Genomic DNA, 24,509 nt, shown 5'->3' with positions numbered 1-24,509 from the left:
TAGATGAACGGTGGAGACGTGGATTGATTCGAGTTGGGCTATTTTTTACGTTTTCTTTGTGGGAGTGGGTTTCATGTGACGTGTGCAAAGCATCTTGGATAAAACTATAGATAAGTATATTTACATCCCTTAACTCTTGCTCTTTATTGAATCTCATCTCCCAATCGGCAATACCGAAATTGTGGTCGAGGGATGCGATTCAATCAGGAGCAAGAATTAAAAGAGGTAAAATAGACTTATTTCTAAAACTATTGGGCTTTCAATGTCTCGTTTGAATGGAATAAGTTCGTCTGAGGTCCCTTAACTTGTCAACGAATTCGATTTTCGTCCCTCCCTCGACTATCAAAACCGGTGTAAATTAAGTCCCTCGACGGGTTTAAGGGTGGTTTTGGCTGACGTGGCGCCTACGTGGCTAATTTGACTCGGTCTTCATCTGACGTGGCGCTTACGTGGCAATTCGATCTAGAAAAAATAATAAAACTCATGAGACCCACATGTCAGTTTCACACGCAAATTAATAAAAAATGGTGGGGGCCCACACGGGACCCACATGTCATCCTCGCCCCTCCTCTTCTTCCTCCTCTCTCTCCCCGACTCCCCTTCATCTCTCTCCCCTCTCCTTTGTCCTCTCTCCAGGCGTGAGTGAGGAGGGGCGGCGCGCGGCGGCCGACGGGTGAGGAGGGAGCGACGCGCGGCGCCGGTGGGAGACGGAAGAGTTGGCAGCGGCGCGGCACCGGTGGGAGAGGAGGGAGTGACGCGCGGTGGTCGACGAGATACAGGAGAGAAGGGAGCGGCTAGAACGAGCAAGCTCCTCGCCCTCTCCACCGCGGCGGTGCTCCACGCGCAGCTCCAGCAAGCGGAGGCCGCGGCACAGGCGAGAGGCAAGGCGGTGGAGGACGACGACAACGACGCTGGCGCCGCGGACGACGTCGAGCAACCGGCGGCCAGCCCACAAACGACGGCACCTCCTTCTCCCTTTTCCCCTCTCCTCTCGTCGCCGTGGATCCAAAGGGAGGACACGGCAGCCTCGCTCCCCAGATCAGCGTCGGCGACTCGGCGGAGCTCGGCCTAGGCGTCGAAGACGCCGCGTGGCCATGATCCTAGCATTTGGGATGGCATCCGCTGAGAAAGGATCGTGTCCACGTAAGTTGGGTCATCGTGCCCACGTTCTGTAATCGCGTATGGATAAAAGGGAAAGAAACAGAAAATGTCACAAGCAAGTAATATGCAGCGCCAAAAAGACTTTCCCAATTGGTTTGTTCTTCTCGCGTCCAAGCGTGTGTGTGTTGCAGGTTTCACTGCAGTTGCTGGAGTTTAGCTAACATCGTCCCCCACCTCTTCATCGACGGTGGTGGGGATTGAGACGACGACGACAATGGCGACGGCCGTGAGGCGGTGCCGTGGCGCGAGGAGAAGCACCCAAAGACACGGCCAATACCCATATCTACACCACCATTGACGCAATCCCGGCGCTGTTCAACGGTTTCCCCCTCCTCAAGGGTGTGGACAAGCCATACTGGTTTGAGGACACCGACGACGACGGTGGCGTCCTTTTAGCCTCATCCCGTTGCCATCTCCAAGAGCTCGCCTGCCACTCGCCCCCTCTCTGCCCGCCGCCCCTCTGCTGCGCCCACCACCTTTCGGCGCCGCAGTGCCGCCGCCCTTTCCCGTCGCTTGTGCCGGCTTGCTCCAGCCGCCGCCGCTTAGCTCTGCCGGCCGGCCACTCCGCTCAGACCTGCTCCGCCCAGGTGAGAGAGAGAGAGGATGGAGAGGAGAGGGATGACATGTGGGGCCAAATAGGTCCCACCATTTATTATTATTTTGTGAGTTTTTTTACAGTCCATCAGGACTTTTGGTACCTCTAGGTACCTACAATCACAGCCATCCATTGAGGTAGATCCAACGGCTATCAGTCCTTGGTACTGCTAGGCACAATAATTCCCTCGATGGTACCTCCCCTTCGTCGAACAAGTGGAAGGGTAAAACTGGGATTTCGCATAGTTCGTTCGCTGATTCCGCACCGCACGCTCCTCCCAATCGCCAGCAAGCTGCCACCCTCGAGGCGCCTCCTCTGCATCCTTCCTCCATGGCGGCGGCGCGGCTAAACTCGTGGCCAAATCTAAGCTATCGGGACACCTCCGCCACCCTCGCTGCAACCTGCGGCCACGACGACGACCTCAATACGACAACGAAAAGACGGCCACAGTGATGTGCTCAGCGCCACAGACGCAGCGGTGCAGCCTTCTCCCCGGCGCTAGTACAGCTGAGGCGGCTGTTGGGCGACGGCGGCGACTTCAGGGGAACCTCCTGACTGCCCTCCCCATACCCTCCCAACGGCGCCGTTCCTGCTTCCTCCCTCCTCCCTTCTCCCTTCTCCCGATCCAATCTCAACCCATTAGGAACAAAACCGAGGTCAGCAATAGATGCAAATCCAGCTTCATCTCAATCCATCAGCAACAAAGCCGAGATCAGCAACAGCTAAGTTATAAGCCTCTTATTACGATGTGATTCCTGACTTGGTGATCGATGTGATTCCTGACTTGGATCTTCCTCTCATCCAAAATCATAAGAAGCCAATCGTGGAGACCATGATCAGGGGCTGGACGAAATCGAAATCGAGGGCTTCTGCTCCTCTGCAGGACTGCAGCCACAGTCGGGTCCTGGCGGTGCCGCCGCCGTCGCGCGAGGATAGTAGGAGGTCGCGAGTCACTTGATTCCTTTTTTTTTCCTATCGTGCCCTTGCTTATTCAACGGTTGGATTTCGTTTGATACCTGGTGGTACCAGGACCTTGAGGTACCACTTGTTGGACCGTAGCAAAACTCTTATTTTGTATGTAGCTGATATGTGGGTCCCATGTTTTTTATTTTTCTAAATTAAATTGCCACATAAACACCACGTCAATGCCACGTAGGACGAAGATCTAGTCAAAAGAGCCACGCAAGCGCCACGTCAGCCAAAACCGGGCATAATATTGCCGAGGGACCTCTTTTGCACGGTTTTATAAGTTAAAAGGATGTGTTGTACCTGGTTTTGCACTTAAGGAATGAATTTCAAACTCGGCGACAAATTGAGGGACCTAGAATGAACTTATTCCCGTTCGAATCTGGCAGTAGGTTGATACGGGCCTTATTTGGGCTTTATTACGTTAGTTGGCCTGCACGGCCTGGTTGCTAAGGTTGCTAACAAGCGTGTCCGATACTCGCTTCTGCAGGCCACACACTAATCCCTATACGCAACTGATATGGTTGATCATTCGTCCGTAAATAATCAGATCGGTTTTGCCGATCATTAACCATGTATACAGCTATTACGGTTGCCGAGAGCTTGAAGATAGAAAGGCTGTGAAAATTTTCTACTGCAACGGAAATTGCATGGCCAGGGTCGCCATGGCGCACATAAAAGCTGCATGGGTCATGCTCATGCACTCCATTCATGAAACCGATCACTATGGCCGGTGAGACATAAAGGAAGGCGAAAGGAGAAAGATTTGCAACGTCATCCGTCGCCCATTTATGATTTGTTGCCGCCATCCGTTTCAAGCTTTCAACGCTAGCTTCTTCTTGTCAGTCGTGCAATTAAAAACAGCACTGACGTCGCACTGAATCGCTTGCAACTTTCAGTCCTGGAGGGATCTGCATTACCAGAAGCACCCAAGACGGAGAGGTGTATGGCGGCTTTGATTACCCTAATCATCCAGACCCATTCGAATGATGACAGAAAGCAAACATCAGTTTTTGTTGGAGCCACCAAATCCACTTGTGTACTTCTAGAGTTGCACCAAATTCAGAGCGCGCGCTTCATTACGTGCAAGCTGATGATCATCTAATTGTCATCATTTTGCTCTAGTGGATTCTGATGATCTGATCAACCTGTGAAATAGCATCACACCGCCACCACGAACTGATGCACTTTTATTTTCTTGTGGTTGGGAAGGTACTTACGAAGTCCGGAAACAGTCCTAACGCTCTTAAGTTAACGCAAGTACTCATTGGCAGGCGAAAATAAAAAATAGAATGAAATAGCAATGCTACTCCATGCTTAAGAGACAAACAAAGGATCCAGTCTATTCTGGCCCTAAACCATGAAGCAGAAAACAAGTACAGGAAACACAAAGCGTTCAAACCATCATGGGCAAATTAAATTAGCCACACAGTTAGGTACGTTTTCTGGAGTTACATGTTTAGCCATTTAGGTACGTTTTTTAGGTGCAAACTCGAAGACAAGTATCTAAAAAAACCATTAGAGCTAATATGTTGTATGAAAATATTTCCAAATACGAATCTAGTGACACTGTGTGCAAACGTATATATTTTAAATTTAGATTAGTCAAATAAATAGTTGTTGACTTTAGGGGAAAAGGTATTATATTTTCAAACAGGCGCAGTATACGGTTATATCGATTTCTACCACCCTCTCTCTATTTTCTCTCACCTATATGTTTAATTAATGCATATCTCTTATAGCATTTGCGAAGAATAGACTTTTTTTGCGAAAATTGCAAAAATCGCCTCATAAATCATTTGAAGTTTGACATTCCACCCCCATAAGTCATTTTGTTGCAAATACCCATCTCCTATTTAGGTTTGTTGCAAAAACCACCCTAACACGCATGTACTTAATCAAATCAGTTTGTTTATTGTTGATGTACGGTTATCACAGGTTAAATTAGTCAAGTCAATATTATCCTAGTGTTTGCATTAGACTTATTTTCTATATTTGATTGAACTTTTTTTTTCATATATAGCGAAACTCAGTGTGACAACGTTTAAGCTCTCGTCTGTAATTTTATTTGTGGAATCTCACCAAAAGAGTATCAAGAATACTCTGTAAGTATTTAATTTTGGTAAAGGCCATATTAACTGTTCACACTTTATGAAAACATATTGATTCGGTTACGCATGTATTTATTGGGGTGGTTTTTTTAACAAAAATATGTAGGTGGATGGACATTTGCAACAAAATAACTTACGAGGTGGAATGCCAAATTTTAAGTAACTTTATGTGATGGTTTTTGCAATTTTCTTTTTTTTTTCATTCCCTCCTTTTTCACATGTGGAACAAAAAAGGATCATCTTACGCAGTGTGACAACACACGCGCGTGGCGTACTGGAATCTGGGCGTAGAAACGGCGTCCGCCGTACGCGCGCCGCCGTTCCGGCCGCGAGGCCCGCGGCGTCGTGTAAAGCCAGATGGTTTGGCTGGTACCGCGGCCGTGTCGCCAAAAGCCGCGAGCAGCTGCGGCGGCAGCGCAGCGCTGCCGTTATCAGAGCGCCCCGCCGCTCCGGGAGCCGCGCCGTTTTCGTTCTAGTACTAGCACAGAGAAGGCGGGCGCTCACGGAGTCGCGGTCACGGGCCGGCGGCGTGCAAAGCGGCAAAATAACGTACAGGGAGAAACAGAACGGCGCAGCGGACGCATTAGCGCTTTGCCAGGACAGGATGGCGGGAGAAACAATAGATGGAGGAATAATCAGGGGATCCACCTACCGTTTACTATTAGTGTTGTAGAGTCTTCAACGTGTCCCAAAAAAACTACTACTAGAAAAGAACGGAAGCGATTTTGTCAGATATGTTGGACAGTTCATATTTCAAGTTGGAATAGTAAGTGTAAAATTGGACCACGGGCATAAGCTGAAAGTAGCATGGATGGCAAACCATGCCAGTTTAGTAGTTTACATTAGTATCAAACTATCAATCAGCCTATGAACTTGTCATGTGTATACAACATGCACCCACGGTTCGTATGCTGGCTAAACAAGGTTTGACAAGTCAAACTACACTTCTCTACGTGACAAATTACAGTTACGAATGAAAAGATCACACTCGTCACATGGTGACATGGAAAAGGAACATACATATCCATTATCCTGCAACAAATTAAACTTCTTTTCCTCCCTGCCGTGTAGATTTCGAACCAACGCCATTTGCAAACTTCATTTCCCCACGCACGCTGGCGTAGTTCATCCCAACGTCATGGCCGAACCGGGGACGGTACAAGAGTACCCCTCCAACTAAAACAATAAACCCATTCAATCACAAGGAGAAAATAACACTCTAATACACAAAACGAAGCAAGGACAACGTACCGAAGCCCCCAAAACGAACCGTATCCGCACTCGCGAGCCCAAGAAAATCCTCTGCTACGCTGCGAATTTAGCGCGCAGAAGTCGCCATCAGTCGCCGGGATGCGCGCGGGCTCGAGTCGCGCGACGCCAAGAGCAAGAGCACGAGAGCTGTGACGAACGCATGCATGCACGCGCGCGTACGTGGTGGGTACGGGCTCGCGTAGCTTGGGCGGCGCTGCCATGCCAACACGCGGCGCCAGCGACCAGCGCACCAACCGCACTTCCGCAGCTCGTGAACCCGCGGCCTTGCTCTCGTCTCGCCCTGGCGTACGTTGTTTGTGTCACGCTTCTCAAATCCCTTGGTGTTCTCCTCTTGTCCCTCCCTTGCCCCGTGAACCGTGATCGATCGGTCGGTAGAGCCGCGAGCTCCTTAAATTTCCCCCTCTCGTTTCGCCTGCCTCCATCACCGAACCCGCCCGGCCGCCACACACGCCTCTCTAGCTACCCGGCGCCCGTTCGAGTAGCCTGTAGGCGCGTGGCGTCGTAATGGCCGTGGCGCCCGTCCGGCTCGTGGCGTGCATTGTCGCCCTGGCCGCCGTGGCGCCGGGCGGAGTGGCGGGGCACACACGGGGCGTGCGGCCAGGGAGGGCGGCGGGGAAGCAGCAGCCGTCGTTCCCGGAGAACGCGACGCGGGTGGAGGCGATCGAGCGGCAGTTCATGGAGTGGGTACGGTACATGGGCGGGCTGGAGCACAGCACGGTCCACCACGCGCTCGCCCGGGCGTTCCCCTCCTACTCGCTCGTCGTCGACAAGAACCCGGCGTTCGGCGACTTCACCACCATCCAGGCCGCCGTCGACTCGCTCCCGATCATCAACCTCGTCCGCGTCGTCATCAAGGTCAACGCCGGCACCTACACGTACGTGCACGCGCGCGCATTGGGACTCTGATCTTGTTGGTGCTTACGAGAGAGTACTGACCATGCACAACGACGATCTCGCAGGGAGAAGGTGAACATATCGCCGATGCGCGCGTTCATCACCCTCGAGGGCGCCGGCGCCGACAAGACGATCGTGCAGTGGGGTGACACCGCGGACAGTCCGTCCGGCCGGGCGGGACGGCCGCTCGGCACATACAGCTCCGCGTCGTTCGCCGTGAACGCGCAGTACTTCCTCGCCAGGAACATCACTTTCAAGGTAACAAATCCACCGCCGTAATTCTGTCGGGGCTGTATGGCTTCGTTCTCCTCAATTCGCGGTCATGATATTGAGCAGAACACGTCGCCGGTGCCGAAGCCGGGGGCGTCGGGGAAGCAGGCGGTGGCGCTGCGGGTGTCGGCGGACAACGCGGCGTTCGTGGGGTGCAGGTTCCTGGGCGCGCAGGACACGCTGTACGATCACTCGGGCCGGCACTACTACAAGGAATGCTACATCGAAGGCTCCGTGGATTTCATCTTTGGCAATGCGCTCTCTCTGTTTGAGGTAACACTGTCTCCTCTGCTGTTCTCCCGTGAACCCTCCCCCCCCCCCCCCCCTCCATTTTGTGCGAAATCACTACGTTGTGTTTTATGTCATCCTGTATCATACTGTCATATGTCATGCATGCGCCGAGGTGCAAATATGGAATTCATATGCAAATGTTTCGGGAAAGGTTCCCAGGCGTTAAATTTTTTTTTATCGCCATAGAGTATACAGAGCAACCAAAACAGAGCACGTCAGAGTGGCATCCAAAAGGAGTGTTCCTTATAGGAGTGATCTGAAATTTACGCCAGTTTCCTAAAAAAAAAAATTTACGCCAGCACGTTTAAATACTACCAACACGAAGTACGAACCAGCTTAACTGGAGTTCTTTTCGTACGCCATGACGACTTGACATGTCGTTGTTAATTATGCGCTGACCAAATTAGGATGTACCGTGTCAATTCCCGTACATCCCCGTTTAAACACATCAAAGTACGTATTTTTAGCCTCGGTTTTCCTGGCGTGCACGCTGGACCATGTGTCAGGTTTCAACCAACGCCAATGTAGCAACACGTGCACCTCGAAGCGGTTTGGTTCGGTGTTCGGCCCAGCACACCCCACAACTGACGCGACAGCTAACCGCGTTCTCTTTGCCGGTGTCCGCTTCTGTTTCTGCCGCCGACCTCGCGGCTGGCCGCCGGCCCTACACCCACGGGCGTGCAGAGTGGGGGACGCTAATGAACAACCTCTCGTCGTATGCCTACTAGGCTTGGCTGTTATTTGAGTTCCGTTATTTTGCACTTTTTTTTTCCTTTTGGCTTCGGTTCGATGCATGTGGTGATCGGAGGTATATGTGTATGCCCTGCACTGCAGGATTGCCACGTGCATGCGATCGCGCGGGACTACGGCGCGCTGACAGCGCAGAACCGGCAGAGCATGCTGGAGGACACGGGGTTCTCGTTCGTCAACTGCCGGGTGACGGGATCCGGCGCGCTCTACCTCGGCCGCGCCTGGGGCACCTTCTCCCGCGTCGTCTTCGCCTACACCTACATGGACGACATCATCATCCCCCGTGGCTGGTACAACTGGGGCGACCCCAACCGCGAGCTGTAAGACATCTCATCGCTCTCTCCGAACTTATCTGTGAAGCTGCTAGCCTGTTACGTGCGATCAGAGTGAAGTTTGTAGAAACAGTTTTGTATGTACAGAAGCAAAGTCACTTTAATTCCCTAGCCAACCGAAAGCCGCATCGGTGTTGCACTGTTGGTCTGTTGCTGTTTGCAAAAGCTCGGTGTAGCTAGGCGCATGGCCGTGTGCGCAGAGAAGAATCGTAGACATAGCTTCCATATCAATAATTTGCCAGTGCACGGGAAAAGGGAGAGCACTCTCCCCTTCTCGGTGCATGGCGTTGCACGGGTGCATCTCCCCCTTTTGATCTCTTTGGAACTGAATCATACAGCTTTTGAGATTCGATGCTCTGTTACTAAACAGGATCGGCAAAAGGCAGTGACAGTCTGACAGATATATCGGTAAAACTCAGTAGTTTCCTGATGCTGTACGCACCACTGACCGTTGTTGCTGTATTGCTCCTGCTGCTGTTGCAGGACGGTGTTCTACGGGCAGTACAAGTGCACGGGCCCCGGCGCGAGCTTCTCCGGCAGGGTGTCGTGGTCACGCGAGCTCACCGACGAGGAGGCCAAGCCCTTCATCTCGCTCACCTTCATCGACGGCACGGAATGGGTCAGGTTGTGAGAGATCGATCCATCGGTCGATCGAGTTCATTGTAGCACACCGCACACGGCATCATAGCGTCACACGATGTAAAAAGAAAAACAGACGAATATATATACAGATTCATTTGCAGTCTCGTTGGAGATTGTCTTCTTTCAGTTTGGTGTGAGTTTGGGTGCACCGGCTTGCATTTACTATCAGCTAGTAGCTGCGAGGCTCTCAGCATGTGGTGAGCGTGTACGGCGTTTCCTGATTCTCCACCGAAAGAAGGTAATTAGGCTGCTAGTAATCGGGGACTTATAAACGCCGCCGTACTATCGCACTCTCTTACCTAAACACGCGACTGCACCGTTCTATACTCGCGAGCCCTTGTTGGTGAGAAATCAAGTACTCAACTGGCACCACTGCCTGACGCGACAAAGTAATACAAGAGCAAAGCCAACGCTGCTATTAGAACTAGCAAGTTGCAACTCAACTAATCACGACTCGATTGAATGCTTAGGGAGCGTTCTTTCTAGTGAGTTAGGATGAGAAAGCACATCGTAAGTCCGTGCGCACGCTTACCAAACTACTAAACGGTACGTTTTTGATAAAAAAAATTATATAGGAAAGTTGCTTTAAAAAATTATATTAATCCATTTTTGAAATTTAAAATAGTTTATACTCAATTAATCATGCGCTAATGACTCACCTCGTTTTACGTATCTTCCCAATCTTCTCAATCACCTATCCCTCAAACTCACCCTTAGTCGATTCATGGATGTAACAGATCGTATCACAGTATGGGCCTCTGACAAGAATTGTGGGCTACAGATGGGCCTTGTAATAGCCCAATAACGTAAACACTGCCAGCTACTGGTTTTCAGGCTCTATTGGCTATTTCAGTTAGCGTAATCATCTGTAGACTACCAATAAAATCAATAAAATCGATCATTTTAGTGCTTTACTAACCTGATTAGAGGTAAGGTTAGTTAGTATTTAGGTTATTTTCCGTTGTTCATTGGAAAAAGGTTTTTATATCGATTCAGATCATATCGCTTGGCTACTCGACGGCGCATCCTTCCGCTGCTGGTCGGCAACTCATCCCGTCGGGTGCCGACGGCTCCGGTGGCTGCGTTCACAAGGCCGTTCTCTTCCCGCCTCTTCTTCGCCTCTATTTGTTGCCCGGTTTCAGATACGAACAGAGAATACTCCCTCCGTCTAAAAAAACAAACATATAATAATATAGTACAACAAATCTAAACATTAAGTTATTTTTTTTTGGAACGGAGGGAATATAGAAGACATGTAGTCGTTGGCAGGAAATTTCGTCCCTTATCGGCAAGCACATATCTCACTCGAAAATTTCGGGTTTTTCCATTTTCCAGAATTTGATCAAAGTTTATTTAAATTCATTAAAAAATCATCAAATTTTCAAAAAAAAAAAATTGAAACTTCGGTTCCCCCACCCCCAACCCGGGCCGCGCCAAAAATACAATTTCGAGATTGCTAACCCATGTCGTTGGTTAATCGTAAAGCATGTGCTTTGAATTATAACAGTGGGGACTCTATTAGATGTCTCGTAGTTTAGAGTTGTGCTCCATCTTTTTCATATTACAAGGCCTGGTTTAGTTCCCAATTTTTTTCCCTAAAAACATCACATCGAATCTTTGGACATATGCATGGAGCATTAAATATAGATAAAAAAACTAATTGCACAATTGGGGGAAATCGCGAGACGAATCTTTTAAGCCTAATTAGTCCATGATTAGTCATAAGTGCTACAGTAACCCACATGTGCTAATGACGGATTAATTAGTCTCAAAAGATTCGTCTTGCGGTTTACAGACGAGTTATGAAATTAGTTTTTTTATTCGTGTCCAAAAACCCCTTCCGACATCCGGTCAAACATCCGATGTGACACCCAAAAACATTCTTTTCGCAAACTAAATATGCCCTAAGTTATTTGACTTTTTTCTTAGTCAAAATTCTCTAAGTTTGATCAAACTTATAAAAAAAATTAGCAATATCTACAACACCAAATTAGTTTTATTAATTAACATTAAATATGTTTGTTTTTTATTGCAAATCTTATTATATTTTTCTATAAACATGGTCAAATCTAAAGAAATTTAACTAATAAAAAATAAAGTGACTTATAATATGAAACGGTGGGAGTATTTAATTGAAGCTGTTGAGCAAGAGAGTAGAAACTTCGCTATGATATAGCAGTAGCAGTAAAGGGCAGAGCTAGAGTATTCCCATGAACCGGGTCAAGAAAAAATTATAGCTATACCTGACCTATTTTTACCATATGTACACCCCTCTCAATATAAATTTAGACACCCGTATTAGCTTAAACTTGATATAAAACAGAGTAAATTAAACAAGTGGCAACCCCTCTTTCTCGCTATAGCTCCACCCGCTGCAGTTTACCACGTCAAGTTCAAACTTTTACCTTTATCTCTTGGTAAATTTTGGGTGTGTTTAGTTCACACCAAAACTAAAAGTTTGGTTGAAATTGAAACAATGTGATGTAAAAGTTGGAAGTTTATGTGTGTAGAAAAGTTTTAATGTGATGAAAAAGTTAGAAATTTGAAGAAAAAATTTGAATCTAAACAAGAGCGGCTTTATAATGTTTAGTCCTGATTCTTTCCGCAGGCTGGAGATGGCCAACCAAAGAAATAAGCTATCTATCGCTAATCAGCTGTCGGCGACGGGCAGCGGCAACTATGCCAGCCACCTCCGCTCCTAGCTCTGTGTAGTGACGCCACCCCGCACCGCATGGTCGCCCTTGCGAGGCGCAAAACTTGGAGGGTTTCCAACTGATGTGTAAATTTAAAAATTATCATCTCATGTTTCTACTACCGTTACGTTAAATATAGTGATAGTACGAATAGGTCTTATCAATCAATCTATCTATTATATAATAAAAAATCATTAAACTTCCTATAAACGCTACTAGGCCGCCACGTGGCATCCTATAAACGCTCATAAGCCACCACGTGACACTCTAATAAATTAGAGAAATTCTTAAAATGACACAACATCTAACCGTTGATTTTTTTTATTAAATTTAGTGGACCAATTATTTATAACCATTAGATTTATTAGAAAAAAATCATCTCCTTATCCCTAGGCCCACTTCGGCCTGTTGGCAATTGCAAGTACGTACGTACTTCTGCTCAGAAAACCCACCTCCCTTTTCATCTATTTTTTCTTCTATTTTCGTGCTTTTAGAAAAGCATAATTTTAAGTCAAACAATTAACCAAATGTAACATCTAAATTAGAATACTAATATTTGATCTGCTTATATCGTTAGATATTTTACATTTAAAAACTTATATCCACTTTAATTCAACTTCAAAGAGAAATATGTCATATTAATTGGGGCTATATTTTCTAACTTTTGTGTGCCATTTAAGTAATTATAAAATATAAAATATAATGATATATATTTTATCATCGTATATAACTTGGTGATAATTAAATTATATCTAATAAAAGTAAAATGAACATATCTTTGAGTAATATTAAAAAACAGCCCCCCCAAACATTGTAACACAATAAAAAGTACACATCTTATAAAAGCTCCTAAAATATTATGTCATTCTCTTAAATCGGAAAAAATATACTCTTAAATCGGAAAAAATATACTCTTAAGATATTACGTTGTTCTCTTAAATAAGAGAAAATCCTAAAAATTCTAACAAGAAAACAAAACATTCGACCATCAGCTTCGACTTAAATATCTGACACATTATTTTAGTTTGTTAGATTAATTATTTAGAAAAAAAATCCCAAACCTCCATTCCTCCTTGCCGTGTACAGCGTGCGTCATTCTTCTCTCTATTTTCTATCTCCTTATCAACTGAAATGAAAATTATATATATGAAAAAAAACACAAATAAACCTCCATCTATTACTTATATCCCATTAGGCGTCTAACGACTTTCTACCAACTTAATTAATTTCACTTAACATGCATATGAGGGCTATGTACCTATACAAATTGGCCTTGATACTTTTAAAATGATTTTTTAGGAGATAAATAAATATTCATAAGAAAGATGATCATAGCATCCCAATTACACATATGATCTATGAAGTCACTAATATTCATTTAGCAATATAGACAATAGGTTGAAAATAAAGGCGTGGCTGGTTGAACATTATACCGATAAGCATGTGAGGTGCACATAGGAATCTTAACAGTGAAACAACCTTGAGGTGGCCTTTACAATAAATCGAGTCAATTCCATATAAGAATTAAAGATCATGCCCTTTTTTAAAATTTTATGATAAATTCTGCTACAGTATATTGTAAAAATCTTGATGCACACCAATCTAGAAATGTGTGTATTTGTTATAAGACACTCCACTTTAGTGATGATTCGCTAAACACACTATACACTATGACCATTACTTCAATATTTCTTGAGAGAATTTTAGAACGCATGCCTTTACCCCATGCCATGTTATATGCACTTATATTTTCGTCCCAAATTGCAAAAATCAAATCATTTCAAGGATGATTCATAGAATGAAAATCTCAAAAAGAAAATATGAACATGAAATAAATTAAAAATTAAATAAATGTTGCTAGATTTAAAACCTATTCTAAATAGAAAAATTCAAATATCCTACTGTGGAGTTAAAATATCTAAATTTTCTTATAGGAACAACCTCCTTTGTTTCGACACAATATTTTCTCATCAATTCAAAACCGCATGTTCTCAAGTAATTTTATTTTTGAATTTATATGTTGCAATGGTAATTATGAGAAAATAACCAACGTTCAAAGGACACAAAATAAATTTAATTTTAGTTTAGAATATAATAAAAATATTTTAGTAAAAAGCCACCCACACATAAATATTTATAATAAAATTTCATTTACATTATATAAGAAGGTGCCCACGTATACGCGGGCTACTTTTCTAGTTGAATAAAAAAGAATCAACAATTTAGATTTATTTGTACTACTAGTAGATAACACTGTACTAGGATTCTTCGGTTAAGAGTTTGTTTTGACCCTGATTTTTCTTTGCATTTTGCAACAGACATCGAACATCGATAAGAGGTTGGTCGACTATATCATTATTAAGAAGGAATAACTGTTCTTCCTCCAACAGCTATCAAAATTAACTAGGGTAAGTGCCGGAGCGAGATATGAAAACGAAGAATGGAACAAAGCAATCAAGGGAGTGGACAAGTTATTTTGATTTTTGAAACATGTTTTATTCCGATCTTTCCTCTGTGCTGCATTAACCCGTGACTAGTATTAGCAGCAAGTAGCACTTAATGCCAAGTAAACGCCACCGTACTTAAAGTTCAGATCTAGATCTATCACCGGGAAAGAACAAAATCTCCATCCCTTGGTTTGGATCCGCCAATCAGCTGCAGAATATGCAACAAATGGACAAAAATAAGAAGCAAAAACTTCATCGCTGAGCAGTAAACGTAGGACTAACACTTGGTGTCCAAAAGGGTCGTTTCCAAACGAAAAAACTTGTCGGTTAATGTCCAATCCATGTACACAGAAGCAGAACAGTTCCGTTTAAACGACCTGCTCAGTCACGAGACGCCTTACCTAACAATGCAACGATATAGTTGTCTCCACGTCTTAAACAAAGCCTTAAAGTACCTGAAATGTAAACATCCGGTTGGAATTGCACCGACCTCAATAGCCTCGAAGGGTAAAGATTGATGGCGTATCTGTATTACAGTAATAGTACAATTAACAGTATCGAAGGTTTATGACACGACGAGCATATAAAAAAACAAGATATGTATATTGTATAGTACAATGCTCCTGTTGTTGGGAGCAATTTTTCCAAGATACGACCAACACAACTACTTCACTGCTCACAACTCAAGTGACAAAACCGTCAATGTGACTGGCGAGTATTACACTTGACCTTACTCCTAGACCCACCAGCTCGTGACTGTTCCAAGAGTCTTGTAAACGTTCATGACCAAAGTACGAAATGAACGTGACAATGATAGCAACGGCTGCCGGATCATGAGACAGAACTTCTTATTTGAAACGAAGGATCGTGAGACAGAACTAGCTTGATGCTTCACATCAGTCGCTTGCTTGGGGTCTAGCCAATCCGAAGGACAACGTAGCACGCAACTACAGATTTTGTCTTCACTGAGGCAGTAAAAGAACTCCACAAGTGACAGGACTACTAAGGTCATTTGTTGGCTTAAGTAGAGAATTTCATTCCCTCATATGCCATAAAACATTTTCATTGATTCAAACTTGTATTATGCCTTGACCTAAGCACATTTGGATTAGTATGTACGAAATTTTGGAGACTCTAGATTTTGAGCACTAGTAACATGACATCCAAGGCAAAACAGTCTTGCATCTGGTCACCACATTCTGTCCAAGTAGTAATCTCTGGCCGCCTCGTCGCTGAGCTCCTCGGAGTAGCCGGGGCGGGAGTCCTCGGAGCACTCGAAGCAGAAGCCGCTGTCCTGCGTCGTCCGCGAGCACGATCTCCTCGACCTCGCCGGCGCCTCGGCGGCCTGTCGCTGCCTGGGCGCGCTCTGGCACCGCGTCCTCGCCGCTGACGAGGCCGTGCCGGCCATGTAGCGCGGGCTGCCGAGCGCGTCCCGGTGCGAGAGCCGCGCCCTCGCCATGCCGTCGACGCTCTTGTTGGCGGGCGAGCTGCCGTACGGCGGGGCGCCGAGGCGCGGGGTGTTGTGCGCCGTCTTGGCGTGCCGGGTGTCGCGCTCGTGGTGCTGGCTCCGCTGGATCGACAGGCGTGGGGGCTGCTTGATGGAGATCGGCGACGAGCACGACAGCGGCGCCGGCGGCATGGGCGCCGGGGTGAGGCAGTCCGACGAGTGATCGCGGGAGTGCCGGATGGCTATCCGGGAGGACCGAGAGCGGCGGTGGCACGTGTCCATCTCGACGATCCGCGGGCTGCGCTCGTAGTTGGAGTCCGCGCTGTCGGAGAGCCTCCGGCGGTGCCCCGGCGTCGTCGTCTTCAACCGGGTCTCCTCCACAGAGATCCTCTCCTACACGTTGCAATAAAACGTACCAAACGAAACGATCAGATTCATTCTGCATTGGCTGCATTGCGAGATGGAATGCAAAAGCTTGACATATCGGCACGACCATCACCTGCTCCATGGATTTCCGGTAGGAAGCTCTCGTGGCGGCGCGGGAGGAGGCCTGCTGCCGCATGAGCGCCTGCAGCCTGTGCAGAGTCGTGGCAGCCTGCTTCCTCACGAGGTAGCCACGGACCAGAGCCTGCAGCTTGACGAGAGACCTGAGAGCGCGAAGCGCTTTCCTAGCCTACGGTGTAAGATTCAAAAATTAAACAAACACAAATATTTCACTAAACAATTTGCATTAAAGAATCGCGGTTTAGGTGACAAGGCTTATGTCACGCTACGTAATTAACTGCTCTGACAGCAAACAGGAACTTTATTATAGGCAGAAGGTCACCGCTAACGCAGAGTAAACAATTGTGTAGCCGATCAACGTGCAGATTTTGTATGCAATGCAAGCAGAGTAAGAGAGCTACTCCAATAGTCTAGTAGACTAGTTCTAACGACCGGAGTATCCATTATTATGGAACGGAACATTAGAGGTAGTGACATCATATACAGGCATATAGCAATGCCTAGCCTACTTTACATACTAGTAGCCAAATAGAGTAACAAAAAAGAAGTAGAAGAATCTAACAAAAATACGGTGCAACTGTGCGAGCAGTGTGCAACTTCTGACTGACCAAAACTTTTCAAAGATAAAAAAAAAACGATGGATCTACACCGTCACAACTAACTTCTACTGTGCATTAGAACTCTGTCTCTCGGTCAAAAGAAAAAAAAAATGAAGAAAGAAGACTGAGCAGCAGAGCCAACAAGAAACCATGAACAGATCAAGTTTGAAGAACATAGTCTGATATTCAGTATACGTGGATCATACCAGGTAGCCTCTGTAAGCTTTCTGGATCACCATGGCCGCCTTCTCCCGCCGAGCTATGGCATTTTCCACCTCGCCACAATGGCACGGCCGCCTCACTTCCGAAGGCTCTACTGCTACTGCGGCGACGGCGGCTAAGGCGGCCTCCGATGGCCGCCTGCCGCTGTCTACCCCACTCCTCCTGTGCTTCGCGAAGCTCCACCTGCTCTTCTCCTTCTCCGCCCCGTCGCTCACGGCGTGGTTCTCCTTGAGGCCTTTGTGTGCTTCCTTCCGGCCAGTCAGTAGCTTCTTGAGCCATCTAATGATACGACCCATGCCGCTATGATTCCTCTCTACAAACAAAAACACGAGAAAAAAGAGTTAAGGAACGCGTCGCAACCAGATGAACAAATGTTACAGAGAGAGAAGCTGAGCAAGTGGTGCTGTGGTGGGGTAGTACTAACTTCAGAAGAAGCAAATGTGAAGAAAGAGCTTCTGGCCGGACAAGCGAAGGAGAAGAGGCCTAGAGCAAGAAACGCTGCATAAAGCTTTTCTCTTGTACCGTAGCCCAGGGCTCCCGGCAGAAAAGGAATGGCGAATTGTACGTGCAATCCAGGACCGAGAGACTTAAAAAAGAAATCCCAAACGCGATTCTCGGAAAGGCACGGGATTAAAGCGAGAGACTTTGCAGGACAAGCAGCATGCAGCGAAAAGAAGCAGGAAATTACAGGAAACGGCGAAGTTTACGGCGACGACCGGAGGAGGAACTCTAGGAGAAAACTCTGCCACCTCTCTGCAGCGATCAGTACGTCCCCCAAACCGTCAAAATTCAACTCTAGCGGCAGCGGCGGCGGCGAAAGAGCGGAGCGGATATGCGGGCGAAGGGATTAGGCCCGGGCGAACTTGACGCGTGGGTTGCAGCGGCGCACCAGCTCATGAGAAAGATTCCCCCCAAGAATCACACGGAGAGGGAAGCCAACAAACGCGCTAGCCAAGGAGACCAACTCATAGTCCCCCCCGGTTACTAGCTAGCGTACAGCGCCGCGGCCACTCCAGGACGAAGCGGCGGCGCCCCCACTAGCAGCTTAGCTCGATCCCCCCTCCCCACCCCTGCACGAGTAAAACGACGATCGGTGCAAGAAACAACAAAGCTTGTGCAGCAGAGGCAAGTAGGTAGTACACGGCAACCATCGGACCCCCGCAAGGGATCAAGATGGATCGGGGGATATGGTAGTAAGCTTTTGTACCCGTGGGGTCGTACGGCAGGGCGGCGCGGCGGGGACGGCGGCTCGATCAGCTTTACGCCGTGGCGCCGAGCGGAGCGAGCAGTCCAGCACGTCGCCGACGCTGCTGACACGGATCAGCCCAGCTTCTTCTTATTCTACACCATGCAGTGCCTGGCCCCATGTCTGTCTGAAACCTCTGATCATGCACAGCACAGGGAAGTCCTCTCTGCTAGAGTAGAGAAGATATACTGTACTGTAGATGAGTAGGAGTAAAATATTGCCGCCTGCTGGATGATCATCGATGGCGTGGACACTGAACAATAGTGTACGCAATATTTGCTGAATACACAGTACTTGTTCTCGGTAAGGTGTGGTGCAGTACTCCTACTCGTTTCTTCCCTGGCGTCACGAGACAGTTCGCAGGACTCGGCTCAATACGATTCTCTCGTTAGAGTACATAATCCCTCCGGCCTAAAAAAAAAAAAACCCTGGATTTTTTTTCCAACTTTAACAGTTCGTCTTATATAAATTTTTTTTTATAATTCGTATTTTCATTGTTGTTAAATGATAAAACATGATTAATATTTTATACGTGACTTGTCTTTTTAATTTTTTCATAATTTTTTTAAATATAAGACGGACGGTTAAATGTTGGACACGGAAAGCAGAGTTTGTCTTTTTTTTTTTTTTTGACGGAGGGAGTATACTCATACTACAGTACAGTACAGAGGATCCTCCTAATAAGAAGCAGCAGAGGTAGGTACCGGGTGCTGGGCGTGTCCTCTCGGTGCTCCCTTGCGCGGTGTCACAGTGCACCAGAACGGAGCAGGTATCCTGCCTCTTGCGGGACAATGGGAGATTGGGAGATGGGGAGGGGCTCTACAGCGTCACAACTTACGCGCCGGCGCTGCCATTGTCACTGCTCGTTGCTCAACGGCGATGTGTTGGCTATCGATTGATTGGGATTAGGTGCAGTCACTATTTTTTTAAAAGGGTAAAAGCTTTACCTCGTATATTAATAGAGATAGAGAAAAAACCGATCAAAACATGTAAAGGGGAAGAGGTGCAGTCACTATGAGCCACTGCAACTTTTAGCTGTTTGAACCTGAAATGTTTTATCCCGTTTTTTATCTCAGCTGTCTAAAGTTTAAGAGAAATCAAATGCAGTTTATAACGAAAATGCATGAATACTTCACTTCAATAATATTTTTGCACAACTGTACATAACACTGACAAACGAGCTAGTTATTTTAACTTTTCTCCATAATCAGGAATAATGCATCAACTGAGTTTAAAAGATGCTAAAAATCTTCTCAAAAATTAGCGCGAAGCTTCTATTGATAACATGTAAAGAAAATACTCCCTCCGTCCTATTTTAAGTGCAACTATAAGTTTTCGCATTCAACTTTTATCATCCGTCTTATTTGAAAATTTTTACAATTAGTATTTTTGTTGTTATGAGATGATGAAATATGAATAGTACTTTACTTGGGACTTATGTTTTTAATTTTTTTCAAAAGATTTTCAAATAAGACAGTCGGTTAAAGTTGGGCGTGGAAAATCGTGGCTGCACTTAAAATGGGACGGAGGGAGTAATAATAACTAGTATGGTGACCCGCACAGATTACGTGGGTAGCATTCTTTTTTCTCGTATAATGGCGCCGGCATATATATTTCCATATTTTATTATTAAAATATATTAAAATAGCAACATAACTTTTAAATTATGCACTAACTGGACCAAACTAACTAATGTGTACTCTCTTCGTCCCAAAAAGAAACAACCTAGTAGAGGATGTAACCCCTCTTGTCCACATACATTGTCCTAGGAGGGGTCACATTCCCTCCTAGGTTAATTCTTTTTGGACGGAAGGAGTAATATTTATATTGTACTATATATGTGTGATAGTTATTAATTATTTTTTAACTCCAATCTTCTTTTAAACATCTAAAAAAGTATTAATAGTGGCGGAGTTGACGGTGCCATCAAGCCCGGGTGACTAATAATGTCTTTCGGTGATCGATTATAGGTGCCAATTGCTAACGAGAGTGAAGATGGCGGAGCCTGGGCGGTCGCCCAACCTGGCCATGAAGTGGCTCCGCCACCGAGTATTAAGCTTCTTCCCAAATGAAAAATAAGTGTGCAAGTATTACACTTTGAATTGGAGGAAAAACATAGGAATTTTAGAGGATTTTAATCCTATAGGAAAATTTCCTATGAAGCCCTTTGAAATAAAGGATTGAATCCTATCAAATCCTTTAAAATTCCTATGGAATGGACAATCCTATAGAGATTTTGGAGGAAATTTAGCAAGAGCTTCAACCTCTTGGTAAATTTCCTTTGAGTCTATCTCTCTCATCCAATTCCTGTGTTTTTCTTGCGGTTCAATCAAACGGCCATTCCTGTGTTTTTTCTGCGTTTTGCAATCCTCTATTTTACACTTACATTTCTATCAAAATCCTACGTTTTTCCTATTCCTACGTTTTCTCAATCCTGCCAATCAAAGGGGTGAAAGAACTAAGGGCCCCTTTGAATCACAGGAATGAAAAAACAGAAGAATAGGAAAAACATAGGATTCTGACAGAAATGTAAGTGTAAAACAGAGGATTGTAAAACACAGGAAAAATATAGGAAGGACCGTTTGATTGGACCACAGGAAAAACACAGGAATTTGAGAGATAAAGACTCAAACGATTTATTCCATGAGGTTCTACCTCTTGTTAAAATTCCTCCAAAACTTGTATGGGAAGAGGCATTACATAGGAATTTCATAGGATTCCATAGGGTTCATTCCTTTGATTCAAAGGGCTTTGTAGGAAAAATTCCTATAGGGATGAAATCCTCTAAGGGCCCCTTTGAATCGCAGGAATGAGAAAACATAGGAATAGGAAAAACATAGGATTTTGATAGGAATGTAAGTGTAAAACAGAGAATTGCAAAACATAGGAAAAACAGAGGAATGGTCGTTTGATTGGACCGCAGAAAAAACATAGGAATTAGAGGAGAGATAAAGACTCAAAGGAAAGTTTCCAAGACATTTTACCTCTTGTTAGAATTCCTCTAAACCTTGTATGGTATTAGGCAATCCATAGGATTTTCATAGGATTCCATAAGATCCATTCATTCGATTCAAAGGGCTATATAGGAAAAATTCCTATAGGAATGAAATCCTCTAGGCCCCTTTGATTTGGAGGAAAATCATAGGAATTTTGAAGGATTTAAATCCTATAGGAAAATTTCCTATGAAGCCCTTTGAAACAAAGGATTGAATCCAATCCAATCCTTTGAAATTCCTATGGAATGGACAATCCTATAGAGATTTTGGAGGAAATTTAGCAAGAGCTTCAACCTCTTGGAAACTTTTCTTTGAGTCTATCTCTCTCATCCAATTCCTGCATTTTTCCTGCGGTTCAATCAAACGTTCATTCCTATGTTTTTCCTGCGTTTTGCAATCCTTTGTATTCCTATCAAAATCCTGTGTTTTTCCTATTCCTACGTTTTCTCAATACTGCGATTCAAAGGGGGCCTAAAATTTCTATGAATTTCCTTTGAATCAAATGGGGCCTAAAATTCCTATAAATTTCCTTTGAATCAAATGGGGCCTAAAAGAGGGAGGAGAAATTAAATCCTGAACGTTCCTTCCCAGATGGATGGTTGGATCAGTGGCTACTGCCAATCCGTTGGGTACACGGCTACTACACATCAGTCTTCCGTAATCAGTCGGGGTATCTAATCAAGAGGATAGAGTTGCGTGGCTACTCCACAAGCCTACAACGACAGTGGAAATGTAGTAGTGCTACCTCGTTTGATCCACCAGCACCAATGTGGGCATTCTCGATCGGTTCCATGTGGGCTGTTGCCTCCGGACTTCCATCGATAGATTGGGTAGGATAACGACCTCACCTCACTATCGTTTGTACTGTCATTTGATCCATTTATTCCGATAAAATTTAGTTTCCGATCAAGGTTTCCCGAGATTGGTCTACTGTTGTCAGGACATATCGACGCATTGTGCCACTGGCCAACCAGGGGGAGCCTTTGATTGCACGAAATCTTATGAGTAACTCAGCCCACTGTCTCCCGAAAATATTACAGGCTGTTCCAACTTTCAACCCTGATGGCGCAAAAATATCAGTAAACTGCACGTAAAATATTCAGGTACAAAATTGCAAACGTAGTTGAAGATTACCAAGTGCCTGCGTCTTTTTTACTACTGCTGTCAGTACTGTCAGTAACGGATTAACATCCTTCAACTACAAATTAGAGTGTGTTTAGTTGGGGAAAAAGAATTTTTGGGTGTCACATCGAACGTTTGACCGGATGTCGGAAGGGATTTTCGGACACGAATGAAAAAACTAATTTCAGAACTCGTCTGGAAACCGTGAGACGAATCTTTTGAGACTAATTAAGCCGTCATTAGTACATGTGGGTTACTGTAGCACTTATGGCTAATCACGGACTAATTAGGCTTAAAAGATTTGTCTCGCGATTTCCCCCGTAACTGTGCAATTAGTTTTTCTTTTTATCTATATTTAATGTTTCATGTATGTGTCCAAAGATTCGACGTGATGTTTTTGGAAAAAAAATTTGGGGAACTAAACATGCCCTTAATGGTTTGTGTTGACTTGCCTCCTTGCCTGTTGTCATACCAGTATGAAGTACTACTCCATATGCTAGTTCTAACTGCCGTATGTTACGAATAGCATGGAATCAGTATAACTGCTATACTACTTTCATGTTGAAAAGTTTGTGTAGTAAGTACAACTGTGCAAGTACGCTGACGACTATTCGGTGTTAAATATGCCAATCCAGACTCCACTGTACTCCTCCAATCGGCGTTCATTCCAAATGGAGCAGACGGTACTTAATAATGTATAATGTTTGCTAAAATTAGAACAAACATTTCTCTGGGCCGGTCAGAGACATAAGGCTTTTTTTAACGGTTGATGATATTAAAGAAGTTATAAAAATTACAACCCTGATGTTGCAATAAATAGAAATACAAGATTTGCCATTAAATAAAAAAATTCCACATCTGGGAATACTAAATAAATGCGAGCAAACGATCTACCAAGCTGACGAACTCTTGTACGCGAAAAATAAAGGAAGGAGTGTCAGCCACCATTTAATCATATTGGCATGTTCCTTTAGCAAATAAGCAAACCGATGCAACCAAATAAGTCAGGCGACCCGAACTCTAAAGACAACGCTCCGATCACTATTGGGGAGGGTCTCTTTCCCGCTCAGTAACCCCTTATAGTTTTAGGTTACAAACCAGGACACCTATCTTTAGTTTCAGTTAAAATAATCAGGAGTAAAAAAAAATCTTTAATCCAGATCAGTAACATTAAAGATGGTAGCGCCATCTTTACTCCAGTTAGGCTTTTTTTCTTTTTTTATCCTTGTTTTTTTTGTTGCTTGCATTTATTGTCACCCTCAAATCCCAACAAATCATCCACAATTTACAAGTCCATCCACAAAATCATCCATAATCCACAAGTCATTCACAAAATCATCTCCAAGTCTGAAATAAACTACAACAAAATTTACAAATTGTTTCAAAAATGAAAAAAAAATCACAAAACACAGGCGGCCCGCCGTGTGCCGCCTCCCGCCACCCGGCCTCCCATCCCGTCAGATCTGGCGGAGGGGAGGCCACCCGGCCATGCGCCGCCTCCCATCCCACCGCCACTGCCACTTTAGCGGTCCAGCCGCCGCCCGGCCACCGCTAGAGGAGAGGCCGCCGCACGCCTGCCGCCTCGTGCGCCGCCGCGGTGGCTTCCGCCGGGCTGCCGCCCACTGTCGCTGTTGTCGGAGGAGGGAGTAGGGCGAGGAGAGAGGGGAAGGGGAGGAAGGGGAGGAGGTGAAGGAGAGAAAATGATAGGGGAGGAGATGGAGAGGATGAGAGGGAAGGAGAGGATGAGAGGGGAGGAGGAGGGGATAAGGACGAGGCACAGCTAGCGCGCGCAGCTCGGGGCAGGGATTTTCACAATTTTTTTTATTTTAGTCCCGAGCGGTATAAATAACTGGGACTAAAGATGGATCTTTAGTTCCAGTTGGTAACACCAACCAGGATTAAAGATAAAAAAAAATATCCGTCGGTTTTCAAACCATGACTAAAAATAT

At 45.4% G+C, this 24,509-nt stretch overlaps 2 protein-coding genes and 1 long non-coding RNA gene across 8 annotated transcripts; 1 reads left to right on the top strand and 2 right to left on the bottom strand.

Annotated features, from left to right (window-relative positions):
- Window positions 1–5,627: 5,627 nt before the first annotated feature.
- LOC136351642 (uncharacterized) lies at window positions 5,628–6,193 on the bottom strand. Its single transcript, XR_010734818.1, has 2 exons — window positions 6,085–6,193; window positions 5,628–6,009 (listed from the first exon to the last, which is right to left on the bottom strand). It is a non-coding gene; the product is annotated as an uncharacterized lncRNA (long non-coding RNA).
- A 332-nt stretch (window positions 6,194–6,525) lies between these two features.
- On the top strand, window positions 6,526–9,410 carry LOC4326549 (probable pectinesterase 53). Of its 2 annotated transcripts, XM_015780346.3 has the most exons (5): window positions 6,526–6,980; window positions 7,065–7,257; window positions 7,336–7,542; window positions 8,395–8,630; window positions 9,126–9,410. In XM_015780346.3, the coding sequence occupies exons 1-5, from the start codon at window positions 6,610–6,612 to the stop codon at window positions 9,271–9,273; spliced, it is 1,155 nt and encodes a 384-aa protein (XP_015635832.1). In that variant the 5' UTR covers window positions 6,526–6,609; the 3' UTR covers window positions 9,274–9,410. The 2 variants fall into 2 exon arrangements, with proteins under 2 accessions (XP_015635832.1, XP_066159976.1); XM_066303879.1 differs by lacking the exon at window positions 8,395–8,630.
- A 6,025-nt stretch (window positions 9,411–15,435) lies between these two features.
- LOC4326548 (protein IQ-DOMAIN 25) lies at window positions 15,436–18,595 on the bottom strand. 5 transcript variants are annotated; one of them, XM_015775588.3, is made up of 5 exons: window positions 18,404–18,595; window positions 17,621–18,266; window positions 17,181–17,509; window positions 16,371–16,544; window positions 15,436–16,264 (listed from the first exon to the last, which is right to left on the bottom strand). In XM_015775588.3, exons 3-5 carry the CDS (start codon window positions 17,490–17,492, stop codon window positions 15,614–15,616), a joined length of 1,137 nt encoding a protein of 378 aa, XP_015631074.1. In that variant the 5' UTR covers window positions 17,493–17,509; window positions 17,621–18,266; window positions 18,404–18,595; the 3' UTR covers window positions 15,436–15,613. The 5 variants fall into 5 exon arrangements, with proteins under 5 accessions (XP_015631074.1, XP_066162981.1, XP_066162979.1 ...); XM_066306884.1 differs by having other exon boundaries at window positions 17,621–17,679; XM_066306882.1 differs by lacking the exon at window positions 18,404–18,595 and having other exon boundaries at window positions 17,621–17,679; window positions 17,885–18,368.
- Between the last annotated feature and the right edge of the window lie 5,914 nt (window positions 18,596–24,509).

This window comes from Oryza sativa, chromosome 1, assembly GCF_034140825.1.
Source record: "Oryza sativa Japonica Group chromosome 1, ASM3414082v1".
NCBI classification, from domain to species: Eukaryota; Viridiplantae; Streptophyta; class Magnoliopsida; order Poales; family Poaceae; genus Oryza; species Oryza sativa.
Note: the sequence above shows the minus strand (reverse complement) of the source record. Positions and strands in the feature narration are given on the sequence as shown.

Coding starts and splice junctions, on each gene's coding strand:
- LOC4326549 (XM_015780346.3), top strand. CDS start 6,610: ATGGCCGTGGCGCCCGTCCGGCTCGTGGCGTGCATTGTCGCCCTGGCC. Junction 6,981..7,064: donor GTCAACGCCGGCACCTACAC/GTACGTGCACGC, acceptor ACGATCTCGCAG/GGAGAAGGTGAACATATCGC. Junction 8,631..9,125: donor GGCGACCCCAACCGCGAGCT/GTAAGACATCTC, acceptor CTGCTGTTGCAG/GACGGTGTTCTACGGGCAGT.
- LOC4326548 (XM_015775588.3), bottom strand. CDS start 17,492: ATGGGTCGTATCATTAGATGGCTCAAGAAGCTACTGACTGGCCGGAAG. Junction 16,545..17,180: donor AAGCTTACAGAGGCTACCTG/GTATGATCCACG, acceptor CTTACACCGTAG/GCTAGGAAAGCGCTTCGCGC. Junction 16,265..16,370: donor ACCGGAAATCCATGGAGCAG/GTGATGGTCGTG, acceptor TGCAACGTGTAG/GAGAGGATCTCTGTGGAGGA.